The sequence below is a fragment of the Sciurus vulgaris genome (assembly GCF_902686455.1).
Source record: "Sciurus vulgaris genome assembly, chromosome: X".
NCBI lineage: Eukaryota > Metazoa > Chordata > Mammalia > Rodentia > Sciuridae > Sciurus > Sciurus vulgaris.
Window position 1 is genome coordinate 70,566,547 of NC_136471.1, and position 17,786 is coordinate 70,584,332.

Here is a 17,786-nt window from a genome sequence, read left to right on the forward strand (position 1 = left end):
GAGAAATACATAGTCCAAATGGATAACAAATTCTTCAGTTATGTAAATGTCATAAGCAGCAGTACTCCTAGTGTCACTGAGTAATGCTTTTCAAAGTGTTAATGGACAGCACCACTGTCCATTAACAAGAAAATTTAGGAGCGTACACTGGAAAATCTTTTAGTAGTTATGCATTTGTTTTCATTGTATTACAAAAATAACTATAACAGCAAAACTGTTTTAACAAATATTACTTTCTATGTCGAGTAAAATGTATATAGAATTATTAATAATTCCTTTATTTAGAATTCCTGGCTCTCTTATTTTGTCTTTACTTCCTCAGTAGGTCCTTACCTGACCCTACTCCTAGACAGCAATAGCTGTATCTTGCTCTTAATTCCATACTATTTTGCACATATATCTATTACATCACAACTTAGATTTTATTGCAGTTTTTGTAGGTATGCTCATATCTACTAGACTGTGAACTCCTCAAGCATCAGCATCAAATCTTGTATCTTCAGTGTTTAATACAATGGCTAGACTGTGATAAAAGCTTAATGAATATTTATGGAATGAATGGACATGAGTTAAAATTGTGGTGAGGATAATTACATTCTATTATCATTGATCTAGTAGCTATTTCTCAGTTGGAGGCAAGATGGCACTGTGTCCCAGACAGAACTGAAATTCTAAAACTGCCATACAGGAAACCAAACATAATTAATTCTGTATCAAATTAATTACATTAGCAAAGTTTTATATGCTGAATATTCTTATAATAATGAATTTCTGAAATAATATTCAAAGGCAGAAATGCTGAAAAAAATTGAAAGAACTGAAATATAATTAAAAGGGCAGAGTCTCTGGAGTCTAACTGATGTGAGTTCGAATTCTGTTTCAAAAATTATTAGCTGTATCATCTGTGAACTGAGGACCAGAGATAATTCATGTAAAGTGTAATATAGTAAATGACACACAGTAAGCTCCTGACAAATGAATGCTATCATTATTAATTTAATAGAAGTAAACTAGAAAGTACATCACTAATAATTTTTTATTAGTGATTTTGTGAGGTACAACAAAAGAGAATAATACAATGAAAGCCAGTGTTCCCCTTTTACCTCATTCCCATTCTTATCCCAACTCCCTCTTATGATAGCACTATGATCACTACCTTCACAACTTATGCCAAAAGCCAGTCTAAAGCACAGCTGGTCTCTCCCTCTCTCTCTCTAGTTCCTGGTATAGATGTTTTCAATACAAAGAAATAAATCATTTTCTAATTCACACTTTCCTGGTGGCAAGCAGATAATTGTTTATAATTAAAAAGCTTTTTCATCCAATTTCTACTGGGTTAGAGTAAATCACAATGCAGTCAAACTAGGAAAGTACTTAATTAAGCAGAAGAAGTGATGAGTCAGTGCTCTTTGCTGAAAAAATTACAGGCCAAAAGTTGAAGAGACCCAATTTCTAATCTCAACTTTGCTAATAACTCTTCATTGGCCTCATTGCTTTAGGCATCAATTTCCTCACGTGTACATATGTTCTGTGCTGAGACACAGGCTCATATTTTGCAAAAAACAAAAAAAAAAAAGTATCCCCACTACTCCTTAAACTAAAATAGGTCTTCTAAAGGACTGAACCAATATTTAATTATGAAAAGTGAAACCATACAATTTCTACAGAGAATTGTGAATGAATGTGTATGCTTTTGGAATGATGAGATTCTTGTAGGAGAAAATACAACTCAGAAATCATAAAGAAAATGTGCACATGTAAATATGTATAAGGATTATGTGTCAGTTAAAAATCTTCAAAAGCTTATAAGATGAATGAGAAAAATCCAATAGAAAAATAAAGGATATGGCCAATGAAACAACTGACCATCAAACATAAGACAAAATATTCATTTTCAATCATAATTACATGTATATTACAAGAAGACATCTTAACTCATTGAATTCATAAAACATAGTGCATTTTAAAATACTGAATGTTGACTAAGGTAAGGGAAGCAGACATGTTTCTAAGTTAGTAAATTGGTGCTGCTATCTAGTACTGGTTCTTCCCACCTGTCTATGACTCACTTTTGTTCCACCTTCAAAAGTGACCTTTTCATATTATTGCTACTGTGTAATTTGTCTTCCCACAGTTACATTTTAATCTAGGATACTATGTGCAAATAGAAACAATGGTCTCACCATCCCAACCCCAATCCCTTCTTTTGGCTTATGGAAAGGAATGTTCCAAGTATCTTTCAGTATGGTTATTTTCTTTGCTTCCATTCCTTGAAGACAGCCCCCTGCCTCAATAAAGGGGACTGACCCTCAGGTCACAAACATGCTAGGGAGTCAGCTACATTCCCTAGCCCTGCCCCGCTATTTTTGATACTTAACTTCCACAAATTTCAAGAACCTGGGCAGTGTAATTCTCTAAGGAATAGCCATAAGCAACTGACTGAAGGGAAAACCACAAAGACTTGGACAAGTTCTTGAAATGGAAACAAAACAAAATTTAATGTTTGGGAAATCATCCTGCCACAGTTATTTTAAAGATGAAATTGAAATGACCAAATATAACAAGAAATTACCTTTGATAAGCAAAAGTTAGTGTACACTCACAAAATGTTTTTGTTTTCAAACACTACACAGATATATTTTACAAAGCAAAACATACATCAAGAAGCAAAATAGTATGTGCCATTTATATTTTATTCCTTTAAAAAAATTTCCAACATAGGCCTTATCCAGGAGAAATTAAGAGCTGAATGCAGTCTAATCTTATAATAAACTTAGAAGTGAACTAGAACATAAAACAAAAAGGAAACCGAAGGAGTAATTACACCTTTGTATAAACTGAATCAACCATGTTGTCATATATGAAGTAGACTATAAAGAAACAATTATACTATTTAGTGAGCATATTTTTAAAATATTGTCATGTTTCCATTTAGGCAATTTACCCTGAAACCAAAGTAGTAGTTTCAAAGACATGCTTAGTTTACTGAAAATAATGAAAAGGTACAAATGCAGATTTATGCCATTGTCATTAAAGTGTATAAAAATTGAGCAAGTACCTTTGCTTGAATGGTTACTCATTTCAATACAAAATATAATTTTCCAAGTTTTAAATAGGTGGAAAATGAAATAAGTCAACTATGTTTAACAAAGGAATTGAACATGAACTGATTTTTAAAAAATAAGACAAAATAAACAAAAAAAGAATGATTTCTTGAAAAACAAGTAAATGGGAGAACATCATATTAATGGTTTCCATAATGTTTTTAGAATGTAAGAACATAGGGATGCATATATATGATCCTCCCAAAAATGATTAGTAATTCTTCACTGGAGGATCTTACTCTCTCTTCCTGCACTCTTCCTTTGATGCACACTCTGGAGTATTTTAATATTTAATACCTTTGTTAAACAACTGTTTGTTTATTTAGCCTCTTGAAGTAATATGCAATCAGTATTAAAAATAGCATAGATTGCCAATTTCCTCAAACAAGAAAACTTGCTTACCTTCTACTACTTTCTTCAGTGTTCCTATCTATAGTTTAAATATGGAAGAAAAGTAGTTTGAACCTTGTCTTATTTTAAGTATATCTAAGTTAAAATAATCTCCAAATGACAACCCCTGTGTTTCAAATAATATATAACAAAATAAAACAATTTGTGTGGGTACACTGAGCTTAATATAAAATGACCTGATCAGTAAGGCTCTAAGTGTGTGGGTGAAAGCCAAATACTGACAGAGAACATTGTAGTATGATACAAAGTGAGGACTGAATATTTTTCTTAGTGAGTACATTGGTTTCAGACAGAACATACTTGAAGGGTTGCTACTGTTTTCTTAGTGTTTAATGACTGTATCTTGTTTTTCTTCCAGGATGGAGGACTGAACCTTAGGCCTTGAGGCAAGCCTCTGCCACTGGGCTAAATCTCCACCCCTGAGGATGACAGTACCTAACCAATTTTCACAGATGGACAGTTGAACTACTTGGAAAATCTTTCCTTGAAAGTAAGACCTAGTCTTACCTAGGCAGCCTGGGCCATTTATCAATTCTTGTTTTGTTTTGTCTTAGGAGAGTAACCAGCATTAGTGAGCTTTTTAAGGAGATTGCAGAATCCTGGAACATTACAGCACATTCAAATATATAAAGCCAAAATATAACTACTTTAAATTAAAGATATCATTATCGCAGTGCAGCACAGTATTCACATGACTTAAAAAAGTGTTACAATCTACATCTTAGTATTTTATAAGCTAGGGATTAATACTGTGCTTTTGTGAGATATGGCTGAAAATAAAACAGAAAAATATTAAGAATTAAAAAGTTTAATATTTTATGCAGAAACATAGGCATTAACTATGCCAAAATAACAAATTAAATTTAATAGGTAGAATTTAGTAAATGTACTGGAGATTTGCTAAGAAAATAGACTTAGGTGTGCATCCAACAAAAAGGTAACTATTTTAATTGATGGATGTGCTAATTTGCTTGACTATAATAATAAGCTCACTATGTGTGTACATATACAAATATCATCTACACCTTAAATATATGCAGGTTTTTTTTAGTTTGAAGGAATGTGTATTTTAAATAAAGGTATGATACATAAATAAATAAACTTAAGGAAACTAGTAATCTTCATAGCTAAAGTGAGAGAGTTTGAAATGCTTTTCAAGTAAATGAGGACCCCTACTGGAAGTCAGAGATCTTTAAATAACTTCTGACCAATGAGAAAGCTCAACTGAATTTTATTTGAAAACCTCTCGGTCGGCAAACAACACAGGAAAGGACGGGCAAATATTTGACAATATCAAGCTTAAAAACCCTCATTTACTATTATTGCTTTAGATCAAATGAAAATTGCGAAAGTGAAGCTTCTACAAATTTTCTATTTCTTGAGGTCATAAAAATGACTACAGGATTCAAGCTTAGGATCATAGATGAAAGGAAGATTCAGTGAATAAACAGCAAGATAAATATAGGAAGTGGGTTGATGGTCAAAGTTTGCTCTGAAGTTTTGAACTTATTAAAATTGAACAAAATTTGTTTACCAAATTATCATATAGTTACTAAAATTTTGTTTAAGTTATATAATTGTTAAGATTCCAACCATAGCTAAAAGTTTTAATATGAAAATGAAAAAACTGCTCCACTTTTAATACATGATATTGGACAATTTATTTAAACCCTCTGGTCTTGAGTTTACTTATCTGTATTCTGAGGTTATTGAACTAGGCATTCTCCAGTATCTCCTCTAAACTTTAATGTTTGAGAATATAAACATGGCATTTTTTGAAATTACTACTTTAATTTTGATAGAAATTTTGATAGAAATTTGATAGAAATTTTGATAGAAATTTTGCAATTTGAAACATAACATTTACTGTGTTCCTTTTACTTCTGGAAAGCAGTCTCATTTAAAAAAAAAATTGGAAACATACCTTACAGACCCATCATAACAGGGGTCACTCATAATTCAATATTTTATTAGTCTCAGACCTGCTGTGAATAAACATAAGATATTGGAAGCTTTGGGTTCTCCAGGTTATAATTTTTTCAAGAATCAGTTTCAGCTAAGTCCCACTATCAATATAAATAAATTCTTCCATCAATCACATACAAGGTTCAGAAATAAGTACATTGATGTATTTGGCTCAATGTAGACTTACCCTTTATTTCACCCTCTGAAAATATCAAACCTTTGAAACACAACATTTTAGTTATATGCTGTAATTCTTATATCATTGTTTATTAAAAATGTTAAGAAATTTTCCAATATTTTTCAATTTTGAAAATAATGATTGCATAGATAAGACCAAATTAAAGAAGTTTTAAGAGGGAAAAGAAAATATTTATTACCAATTAGTGCCTTTGAAAGTCCAATATTTGAAAAGTAGAATAACCCCCTGTGTGGAGGTGCACACCTGTAATCCCAGTGGCTCAAGAGACTGAGGAAAGAGGATCCTGAGTTCAAAGCCAGCCTCAGTAACAGCAAGGCGCTAAGCAATTCAGTGAGACCTTGTCTCTAAATAAAATACGAAATAGGGCTGGAGAGTGTGGCTAAATAGTTGAGCACCCCTGAGTTCAATCCCCAGTTCACACCCAACCCCCCAAAAAGAAAAAAAGGATAACTAGAATATTTGTAATTATGCATTGTATAAATTTGAACTATGAATATACAGAGCACTGGAAGACCTCTTTTATTGTGACTGTCTAGTATCTTGTTTTGTCTCATAAAAAATCTTAATAATTTGTGTCCTTATATCAAATGTTTTTATGCAGATATATTTAATCTATAATTTTTTACATCCTCCTATCTCATTTTCCACCAGTTACTGAATGGATATGCTACAGATCCTGTAGATTTTGAGAGTTGTGGTAGATATGTTTAACAGCCAGGGGAAATTAGGAAGTCCTGTGGAGAACTGTCAGGCAATCAACATTCATAGTTACTAATAAATAAAAGAGAAACAAACCAATGTAACTTTATAAAAATCATTTAGTAAAAAAGTATCTCTTTGGTAATTACATAAAAATGAAACATTTACTTTAGAAAAATTTATCAATTTTAGAAAAAATAATTTGTAGAGACAGTAAATTCTACAGGAGATAAGTAGTGTGATGTGCTGAAAAAATATTTAGGCAAGAAAAATAAGTATAAAGAAGTTTGAGTTGATGTGAAGAGCAGGGCTAAATGGTTGAGGAAAAAAATATTTAAAAATTGAGCTTACTTTTGTCATATAAGTGGTACAACCTAAATTCTATACTGTAACAGGAGGGAAAGATCTTGTAGGGCTGAAATGATTAGAGAAGGCTTTTGTCAAATACATGGTATTTGGATTGGGTGTGAACAGTTGGGTAAACATCGGATAGGTGAAGATATAAGAGAATGGAGTCGCAATTAGGTAACAATAAAGCAAAGGCAAAGAACTTAAATCAAATTGGCTGGTACAAAGGACAACCCTGATAACCGCTTAGAAAGAACAGGGCAAATGGGAAATGGGAGTTAAGAAACAGACAAATGCTTCACACTTCAAAATTTTCTTATGCATGCATGACTATTTTTGCAATTTGAGAAGACATAAATCACAATTGCAACAGATTAGACAGAATGGAGGAAAAACTGACAAAAAAGAATACTATTGACAAACTTAAGAGGAATTTTAGAGCTCACTGTTCTGCATGTTTTGCCTTTCCTCCAACTTCTAAGATTTATCTCCCAAAGCTCATCACGATCATTTGTTTCAATCTACTGCGACTAGGCATTCTGTTCTTTGAACAAGTACAAACTTTCCCTGCCTCTGTATTTGCTATAATATAACAGTCTATCCAATAGTTCAGAGCCAAGTGAAATACTGCCTCCTTAACAAAAGCCTTCTCTAATTATCTCAGTTCTAAAAGATCCTTCCCTTCTGTTCTATTATTGAGTTCAGATTGCACCACTCAAATGATACAAACATCCTTAAGCTGTAAATATGTACGCATCTGTTTACTCAGTCCTACAGATTTATAAAATTCCTTAAGGGCAGAAAATGTGTAATACAATTTTGCATTCCACAGGATTTTGCATTTTCATAAGCTAGTCTACAAAAACAAAACTTGACCCACAAAATAATGCTAAATAAAATTTTATTGAATGAATGCATTCCAGTGCTGACAAATTTTCATTCCTTTCATTTTTATCCTTATTCTTATAATGCAATCCTTATATTTAGTCCATTTTTATGCTTACCTTCTAACCCTGGGACAATAAAATGATTGAAACGTATCTATGTTCACCCCAAAACACTTTTACCATAAGGGTAAAAAGAGGCATTGGAGGGTTGGGGATGTGGCTCTGTGGTTAAGTACTTGCCTAGCATGCTCAGAGATCCTGAGTTTGATCCCCAGTGCCACAAAAATTTTTTAAAAGCTAATTAAAAAGAATAATTAAAAGAGGCATCAGAGCCTGAAGGAATGGTCCCAATAACTGTGGGGCAAAGGAAGCAATTAAATGTTTCTGATTTATTTACTCACACAAGAATTCAATATGTGTTGGGGGAAGGAAACTGAGCTGAGATCAGTCTTATTTTATCTGATTTGTTTAATTCTACCCTGTAGCTGCTGGAGGAGAAGGGACAAACCCAAAAATGATGTGTTCTCTTAGGGCTACATTTTATTTTGAAGGGACGGTTTGGCATTCTGTAGCAGATATAGTATTCATCTTTAAAAACAATGATTACAATTTTTTAATCCATATGAACACAAATGAAATTCTTCCTTAAAGTAACTGTTCAAAAGATTAAATTTTTCTTTTGATTAAACTTCCAGATTAGGGATGTGGAGTGTTGTTGGGGCACTTTAAAAACACAATTAGCTCTTAGCAACAACCAAAACAAGGTATAACTGAAAAAGGGCTGCTAGAATCTGAGTCCCCCTTTTAACCATAAGTGTTAGCAAGTACTTTATGTAGTCTCCACACAGAGACTCAAAACTTTAGGTCTCAGGAACTGACACTGGAAGGCAGCTAGAAGTGTCTCTTACAAAAAGTGTTCCCTGTATTGGTTTGAGACTTGAGTAAAGCTAGAGAGAACTCTCCTGAGGAAAAGAAAAAAAATTTAAGGGATCACCCCAAAACTCAATATTGAAAACAAATATTTTAAAACATTTTTGTAGTTTTCTTTTTCTTTAAATTTTTGTAGTTGTTGATGACACAATACCTTTTTAAATTTATTTTTATGTAGTGCTGGGGATGGAACCGAGTGCCTCAAACGTTAGGCAAGCACTCTACCACTGAGCTACAACCACAGCCCCAACAAAAAATATTTTAATGCAATATTTTTAAAAAGATAAATTTAATGCAAAAAGCCTATGATGAACAAAATATTAAAAATTTAAATAAAGATAGGCTCTTATCCTGCACGTGCATAACTCACCTCAACCTAATCTCCTGAGTTTTTGGCACAACTTTAAATTTTGTGGCAGAGCTGAGTGCCTCCATGGCTTCACGGTAACCCAAACTGTGGGTCCTAAATGTGCATGGCACCTTCCTGACTGAGTCTCTTCACTAAATGTGCTTTAGGATTAAAAATCCATTCCATCAGTGCTTTTCTTCTGCTATACTATGCTATTACAAACTTCCTGCAAGGTTCCATTGAATTCTTGGTGGATTCCCTCCAAGTGGGATAACGGTATTTTAACGGGTATCCCCGCCTCCAGGCGTCTTCCTCTCTTCCAGTTCCCAGTTTTATTGTTACTCTCTGCCCGCCAGAGGCACGCCATTTGGGCACCCACCTCATTCCAGGACCTTAATGCTTCTTTGGTGGGAAGTTCCCACAGTTAAATAAAGATTTCCAAGCGTTTTCACTCTGTGAATGAGTGCTCCTGTCATTTCATCTCCACCTTCCTGCTAATGTGTCAGGGAAGACTGTGTCTCAAACTCAACCAGGTCTCAAAAGCACTTTTTCTCCTGCGAAATGGGAAAGGCGGGGATTCTTGAGACTGAAGAAAGCAACAGTTGGGGCATTTGCTTGTCATTACAGCATAAAAGAAAAAATAATCAAGACAACTCTGGTTTTCCTTCAGGTCCTGTCTGAGCGCTATGCGTCTACGAAGTCCGCGTGCTCCTCCACCCCACCCGCAGTCAGAGCCGGCAGCATACAAGGGCCTCGGGAAAGTCCGCGGGCCACGCCTCCCGCCGGCCACCTCCTGTTATTGGCTTGACAACCTGTCACTCCAATGTGGCTCCCATCCCTTCTAACCATTCACGTAGTTTGGTTGCGTCTTGGCGTGTTTAATGTTGCCAATAACGAGAGCTATTTTTTTTTTTTTTTTTTTTTTTTTTTTTTGAGGCGAGTACAGGTCGTGCTGCAATTAGTTCATTGAAAACTCAGTTGCTCTCCCAGCGGTCGGCCAGAGTGCTCTTGGCTTCTTTTCTGCTATTAAGATCTCCTATAGAGAGCTGCAACAATGCCCAAAAGAAAGGTAAGTGAAATGGGAAGACAGAAGGGGAGATTAACTGGTGAAATACAAATTTCCTAAGGCAGAGATTTTTTAAAAACATTTCGGCTTCTAGTTTGATTTTATGATGTACCGAAAGGACAGGGAGGGAAGGGCAAAGAGCAATCCGTGTGAGGTTTAAGATGATCTGGCATGCAACTGGTAGTTCACTTTTGGCGTGTTTTGTTTAAGGGGAAGAATCGCTTGAGAGGTGTCTCCATGCTGAATTACAAACAGCCATAGCGCTGTGCTGTCGCTTCCTACCCCACCCCCCTCCCTCCGCGTACCCTATTGGAGAACACTTCTCCCAACCACACTTCCAGGCAACAGTTCCCTCCTCTGCCTCCGGCTTTTCTCGGGGCACGGTCCCCTTTGGGGGAACGAAAGCCACAGCTTTCTCCTATATTTGCCTTTGTTCTTTCCGTTTTCTTTTTCCCCCTTTTTTTTTCCTCTTCCCTCCTCCACTTCTTGTCATGCCAGATGGCTGTGCAATGTTAACCCTGTGCCATTAGGCGGCGCAGACTTCAAACTACACTAGCAAAGGAAAAGATTCACCGATGTAATTAGAAACTTCAGGGCTGAGAGATCTGGCACACTCCAAGCTCTCTAGCTAAAGGTGAAAAGGTGATAAGAGAGCCGTGCCCGATAAACTATTGTCTATGTCGGGGAAGTTTGGGATTTTTTCACTTTAGACATGCAGGGTTGATCTGATCTGTTCAGATCTTCTGCCAAAGCTCACTTCAAAATTCCTGACTCCTCTCAAAAGGGAAATAAGTTCACGCTTGGTTTTCTTTTTTCCTTGTTTATTTTTCTTGAGTCTCTTCTAAGTGAAATGGAATGCTATTTTGTTGTTTGATAAAGCCATAAAACACCATCCTAATGTAAGGCATTATGGTTGTTTTTATATTATTCCTATTAATCTGTCCACCTTCCCTATTCCTAGAGCATAGGAATAAGGCTGAAATTCCCCAGTGTCCTAGGGCTGCATGACATGCAATAGCTTGATAAATCTTAGGCTGAAGGGATACTTAGATATGGAAAGCAATCGTTTCTAATCACCATCCCCCCTCCTCATGTTCCCGCCATTGCGTTCCACTGCTGTGCTTTTCTAGGCTTGTGCAATGGGTCTTGCAATTTTGGAGAGCTGACAGCAACCTTGGAGCAGGTAGTGGCGGGAAGTTTTTAAATCCGCGGCTGGCTTCTCAGAGTGAAGCATTAACGTTGTTAACAAAGAGGTTTGCTCTCTAAAGCATTGTGGGGGTTGTAGTTCTTTTATGCAAAAGTCGAAGAAGAGAATAAGTTCAGAATCAGTAGAGAGGGTCAGATAGGTACATACATTTGCACAGCACTCACAAGGCAAAACAGATCGGGAAATTGCATGAAACAACGCCTTATTTCTTCCCTACCCCACCCTTATTTTGGCTTTAAACTATACGGCAGGTGAATTTCAAAAACAAAATGGTTTGATTTTTAGATGCTATTTACACAGAAAGATGAAATGGACTATCAGTTGTGTAAACTTAAGTCTTTAGTATACTCTTGAATCTTTGTGCATGCTTGCACTGTTGTAGACAGCAGTATGTAGAATAGTTCCTAGGAAACATCACTTGGCTACTTTAGAGGGAACCCAGGAAAATCTCATAAGTGGCTATATTGAAACTATAATCATAGGCAGTATTTTTTATTTATATGCTTATATTGATAACCTTATTTCTGTGTGATTTTGTTCTCTTATATAGGCTGCAGGTCAAAGTGATGTGAAGCAAGAGGTGAGTGTCTTTAATTTTAAGAAATGCTTTATCAGTTGGAAAGAAGGGACTACATATTCATTTTTATATATGACCCTTGTTACTAGCCATTATGTTACTTTATCCCAGGAAGTGAAGCTTAATTTGGGATTTTTTTCCCCTTAGCATATGGAGCATCTAGAAAAGGGGAAAATGAAACCTTATACTTTTACTGTTCTAACCAATTTCCCAATTGCTTCTTTAATGACAATATTTATGTAGTGTTACATCAAATATTTTCACTACAATAAAAAATAGTTCTAGTTTTGTAAAACAATAATTCTCTTAACTGATTTTTTTTCACTTATAGCCAAAGAGAAGATCAGCCAGACTGTCTGCTGTAAGTAGTCTTTTGAAAAAAGAAGCCCACGTGTTATGAAAAGTAATTTTTAAATGTAGAGAATCCTGAATAATATTATATTTCATGTAATAATTCATATTGAAGTTTGAAGAAAAACTTACACACTAAGGGACTACTTTTTTTCCCTACTACTCAATTTAAACCATACCCATTTATTTTAATTCAGAGACAGAATTTCATTGTTAAGGTTCTTTCTTCATTATGATTTCTTCCTTTTTTCCTTTTTTTACATGACAATTTTTTTTAATACAGATGCCTGTGCCCATTATACCAGAGTTGAAACCCAAAAGATCATCAACTTCAAGGGTAAATATTCAATTTCAAATGTTGAAAGAATATTGCTTTTTTTAAGAAATAATTTATGAAAAGGCATATACCTGGTGATTTTGCTTGTTGTATTTTGTTCAATTAACAATATACTTTATTTTATTGTATAGTGAATATAAAACATTTGGGTGGGGAATATATTTTCCTATTTTGTGATGGTCCACCAGGTTTTGCTATTTTTATTGGGTAAGGACTAAATTTTAGTTGAATAGACTCATTAAATGTATATGCTTTTGAGGTTTTGTAGTCACAATACCAAATTCCTAGGAGAATAAAGGGTATAAAGTGCAGTAACCAAACTAGTGATTTGCAATAATAGTAGTAATTGACATTTGATAATATTTACAGTTTGTATTTTCATATACATAATTTTTCCATGGACACAATTGATTTTATATAGATTTCTATGATGTGATGTTGTGACTAAAGTCATATAGAGATAGAAATATCCTCAATATTAAATTCACTTTTAATTGCTTCACACATAAAGATATTTTAAGGATTTATTAAATTACTAATGTCATAGAAGTTTGAGGAACAGTAGAAGTCATCTAATCCTGTCAATTTTTAGTTGAAGAAATTGCAAACTGTTGTCATGTTTATAAAATGCTTCGAAATCTTTGATTAGAAGATATTGCTAAAACTAGGGCAAGTGAAGTTTTAGTAATAATTGCTCTACTCATATCAAGTGACAACAAAAAAGAATGTTTATTTTTATTTTATTGTCTGTGCAATTTAATGATATTAATCAGTTAATTTGTATATTGATACAGCAATAGTTAAAGAATTGTTCTTCTACAAATTCTACTTTGAATTCTTAGAAGAATATACAAGTAAACATGCATAATAACAAAATATGATAATAAAAATGTTTTAAGAATTTTGTTCTTAGTTTTTCTCCATTATACTTTTCAAGCTCACTATTTTATAAAGTTAGCTACTCAACTTTAAATTATTAAAACAGTAAATATATATTATTTTCTTTTAAAAAGAGAAGATAGGGCTGGAGGCATAGCTAAGTAGTTGAGTACTTGCGTAGCATGACCAAGGCACTAGGTTAGATCATTAACACTGCAAAAAATAAATAAATAAAATGAGAGAGAGAGAGAGAGAGAGAGAGAGAGAGAGAGAGAGAGAGAGAGAGAGAGAGAGAGAATAGTGCTAGACTAAAACATGTACCATATAATTATAGACTTTAAAAAATCATTTACCTACCCAGGAGTGGTGGCACATGCCTGTAATCCCAGCAGCTTAGGAGGCTGAGGCACAAGGATCACAAATTCAAACCAGCCTCAGCAACAGTGAGGCACTAAGCGACTCAGTGAGACCCTGTCTCTAAATAAAATACAAAATAGGGCTTGGGATGTGGCTCAGTGGTTGAGTGCCCCTGAGTTCAATCCCCAGTACCAAAAAATAAATATTACTTTCTTAGCTCTTAGTTCCTCACTTTTTAAAAAACAGTAGCAAATTTATATTGCACATTACAATTTCTAAAGCAATTTTATGTTTGCCTCCTATAAGGTCACTGTGAGTTGGGTAATATTGGTCTTTTTACAAATGATAAAACAACCTCAAAATGATGTATGCTTTTGCTCAAGATCACATCACAATAAGTGACATATCTACAATTCAAGCATAGGTTTTCAGGACCTTTAACCCAATGGTCTTTCTACTACCTATGCAGTGAGGCATAGAGCTTTCTTGATAAAGCATTCCTGATTTAAGACATTTTAGAACTATGGTGCTTTAGGTTTGCAATAAAACAAAGTGTGATATGTTAATTTTGTTGTCATTGGGCTCATATGTGGCATTTTAAAGCTTTTCCCTAAATTACTACTACAGCCGGTGAAGGACATTTCACCATTTAATCGACATGGTAATTAAATTTTGTATGTATTTATTTTTATTCTTTTTGTGTCATTGAACAGAAAATTACCAAAAATGATATGATGGAGAAAAACTTAGATACAAATGCCAAAGCAGTTGCTGAAGACAAGCAAGAAGAAGTTGTTGAAGAATGCAACAATGAAAATGCTGAAAATGGAGAAGCCAAAATTATAGAGGTGTCTTACAATGTTAACAAATTTATCCGTTCGAAAGCTTGAAAATGGATGCAACTGAAAGAAATCTCATTTGCCTTTTATTTTAAAAGTTGAGAAACACTAAATGAATAATGATTCTATAATTAATAGTAATAAAGAGAAATGAAAATTTAAAATATGAGAATTTACAGATACTAGTGGTGAGAGCAGTGGGCTAGCACTGCTGTTACTTGAAAAATACTAGTGATCATGACTTGATACTAATATAATGAACCTCTTATTAACTGCAGACCAATCCTCTATTGCTTTTGTCAGCATATGGACTATTTGCAAATTCCTTTCCAAGAAATCTGTAAATTCCCTTTATTTCCCCTACATATTGCAAACAAGACATTATATAAGTGTTTTAATAGGTTTTGCATATTTAATGCATTATTCATTTTCAGATATTGTAGTAAGATTCTGAAAATGGGATTTACTGATCAAATGTACAAAACAAACGTATATATGGAATATCTTCTGTACCTGTATAGGACATTCCAAGTAATTTTCATTTTTTTGAAAAGCCCAAATCTTCCCTTTGTAAAAACAAAATGTATCATTTTCCCAAGGACTCTCTTTTGTTTACATGCATGCTACTCAGTGAGAATACTGACATGGAATGACTCTGTAATCCTGTATTTACTGTGTTCGTCTTCATATTTGTAATGAAGAATATTTTATGAATAAGCCTTCCTGAATTTATTGTTGCAGATTTCTATTTGTGAATGTTTGTGTGGCTTTAATCTTATTTCTTAGAATGTTTTCTCTATGTTATGATTTTCCATAGGTAAATTACTTTATTATAAAATAAGTATTAGTCATTCCATGAAATAGATACATTGTGATCTAAGTAAGTGGGAGAAACAGTTCCAATTTACCATCTTGTTTTTCTTCACTACACATTTAGGCATCAGTTCCTGCAAAAGAAATTGAGAAAATTAAAGAAGAAAAAGTTGAAAAAGAGGAAGTAGAAGAGAAAGAAACAGTGGCAGCAGAAGGAAAAAAAGATGAAAGAGATCCAAAAGATGAAGATCGAGATCAAAAAGAAGAAGGAGAAGATGGAAAAGAAGACAAAGATGAAAAAAAGAAAGAACAAGTTGGAAATGAGGACAAAGATAGAAATGAGAAAGTAGAAGATGAAACAAAGGAAGATCAAAAAGAGCGAGAGGATGAAGATGGAAAAGGGAAAGAAGATGGAAAGGAGGATAAAGATGGAATAGGGAAAGGAGATGATGGAGAGAGGGAAGACAGAAAAGAGAAAGGACATGGAAAAGATGATGAAGATTGTAGAAAGGAAGAAAGTGGAAAAGAAAAAGAGGATAAAGAGAAGGATGAAAAAGAGGAAGATGGAAGAGGCAAAGAAGCTGAAAAAGAGGAGGAAGATAGAAATAAAGATGAAGGGGAAAATGAGGAAGAAAATGTAAAGGTCAGTGAAGAAAATGGAAAAGAGGAGGAAGAAGGAAAAGAGGAAGAAGAAGGAAAAGAGGAAGAAAGAAAAGAAGAAGGAAAAGAGGGAGAAGGAAAAGAGAAAGAAGAAGGAAAAGAGGAAGAAGAAGGAAAAGAAGAAAATGGAAAAGGGGATGGGAAAGATGGAGAAGATGAAAAGGAAAATGAAAACAAGGCTGAAGTTGGAAAAGAAGCTGAAAATGAAGAGGTCAAAAAAGAAGATGGAAAAAAAGAGGAGTCTCTGAGTATTGTCTAACACTGCCCTATATACTTTCATAATTTGGTAACATGTACCTTTCTGTTGTAATGATAATAGAGATGAATATTTTTATCAGATGTTTTATAAACACTGCTTTTCCTTAGTGTCATTTAATTTCAGAACATCTTCATACTGATTATTAGTCACAATATGCCTACCATGAAAACTTCATTTATAAATTTTGTGATTATAGTAGTGGAATGTATAAAAATACAGTTTTTTGTTTTGTGTAATTTATTTGTTAAATCTTTGAATTGAATTTTATTTCTACATATGATAATTTCACAAAATAGGGGAATTCCAAAAGAAAGAGTTTCCTCCAACATTCTTCTGGTTCTTTAGGTGGCTTTTATAAAAATGTGAACTATTTTCATGTAATGTTTAGTTTCTTTCCCAAATATAATTTTATTAGTAGCTTGGGAAAAATATAAACCTGTAATCCCATTTTCAAAGAAGTACAAATGTTTACTTCAGAAGGGCAGTTTTGATTATATGTGTGTGCAAAAAGTTTTACTGAATTTCTCTTAATAAAAAGATTTCAGAAATGATCATGGTTTGTTATATCTCCAAAACTGTTGTTAGTGAAATGTTATAATACTTTATTTATTCTATTGTTAAATTAATGAAAACATTAAAACTTTTTTCACTGAGCTAAACTTAATAGAAAACTCATAGTTTTAATCATTTAAAGTGTACAATTCTAGTTTTAAATATGTTTACAATGTTGGGTAATCACCATCACTATGTAATTCCATTGCATTTTTAATCATCCAAATAAAAAGTGCCAGTTAGCAGTCTTTCCCCATTTTCTCCCAACCCACATGCCGCTCTCCATCCCCAGGTAATGGTTTGTTTCTATGAAATTTTTGTCAACTATGGACACTTCATGTAAATAGAATCATGCAATATGCATATGGCATTTTGTGTTTGGCTTCATTAGTATAGCACAATGTTTTTAGGTTCATCTGTATCATAATGTGTATCATTACTTAATTTTATGGTGAATAATATTCCATTTCATCAAAATAATACATTTGCTTCTTGATGGACATTACGATTATCTCTATTTTGTCAGTAATGAGCAGTATTACTATGAATATTCATGTACAAGTTTTTATGAAGATGCATGTTTTCATTTCTTCTAAACCTAATCTAAGAGTAAAACCACTGGGTCTTTACAATAAGTGTATGTTTCACTTTTAGAGAAACTTCAGACTGTTTTCCAAAATGGCTTCAACATTTTATATCCCCATCAGCAATGCATGAAGGTAATAATTTCTCCACGTCTTTGCCAACACTTATTACCCTCTGTCTTTTATCATAGCCAGCTCTTTAGGGTGATCTGGAAATTATAGAACTCATGTGATTTTTATTTGCATTTCTCTCATGATGTTTTCATCTCCTCATGTGGCTTGTTTACTATTCAAATCATTTGTCCATTTATTAGTTTTCATTGTAGCATTAACTTTTAAGGAATTTCTTTATTTTGGATATAAGTTCATTGTCAAATTATTTCTGAAAAATTTCCCTACTCTATGGTTTTCAC

The 17,786-nt window shown here is 33.7% G+C and overlaps 1 protein-coding gene across 3 annotated transcripts in view; it reads left to right on the forward strand.

Moving 5' to 3' along the window:
• The window catches only part of HMGN5 (high mobility group nucleosome binding domain 5), a 53,997-nt gene extending 36,750 nt beyond the window's left edge, over positions 1 to 17,247 (forward strand). For 2 of the 3 annotated variants that reach the window (XM_079123057.1, XM_079123056.1), the window contains 7 exons: positions 3,874 to 4,015; positions 9,834 to 9,961; positions 11,716 to 11,745; positions 12,074 to 12,103; positions 12,377 to 12,430; positions 14,380 to 14,514; positions 15,443 to 17,244. In XM_079123057.1, coding sequence (XP_078979183.1) covers positions 9,947 to 9,961; positions 11,716 to 11,745; positions 12,074 to 12,103; positions 12,377 to 12,430; positions 14,380 to 14,514; positions 15,443 to 16,237 — 1,059 coding nt within the window. In that variant the 5' untranslated portion in view covers positions 3,874 to 4,015; positions 9,834 to 9,946 and the 3' untranslated portion in view covers positions 16,238 to 17,244. Of the gene's footprint in view, positions 1 to 3,873; positions 4,016 to 9,833; positions 9,962 to 11,715; positions 11,746 to 12,073; positions 12,104 to 12,376; positions 12,431 to 14,379; positions 14,515 to 15,442 lie in introns of all 3 variants that reach the window. The other variant, XM_079123058.1, reaches the window with a different exon arrangement.
• The last annotated feature ends 539 nt before the right edge of the window (positions 17,248 to 17,786 follow it).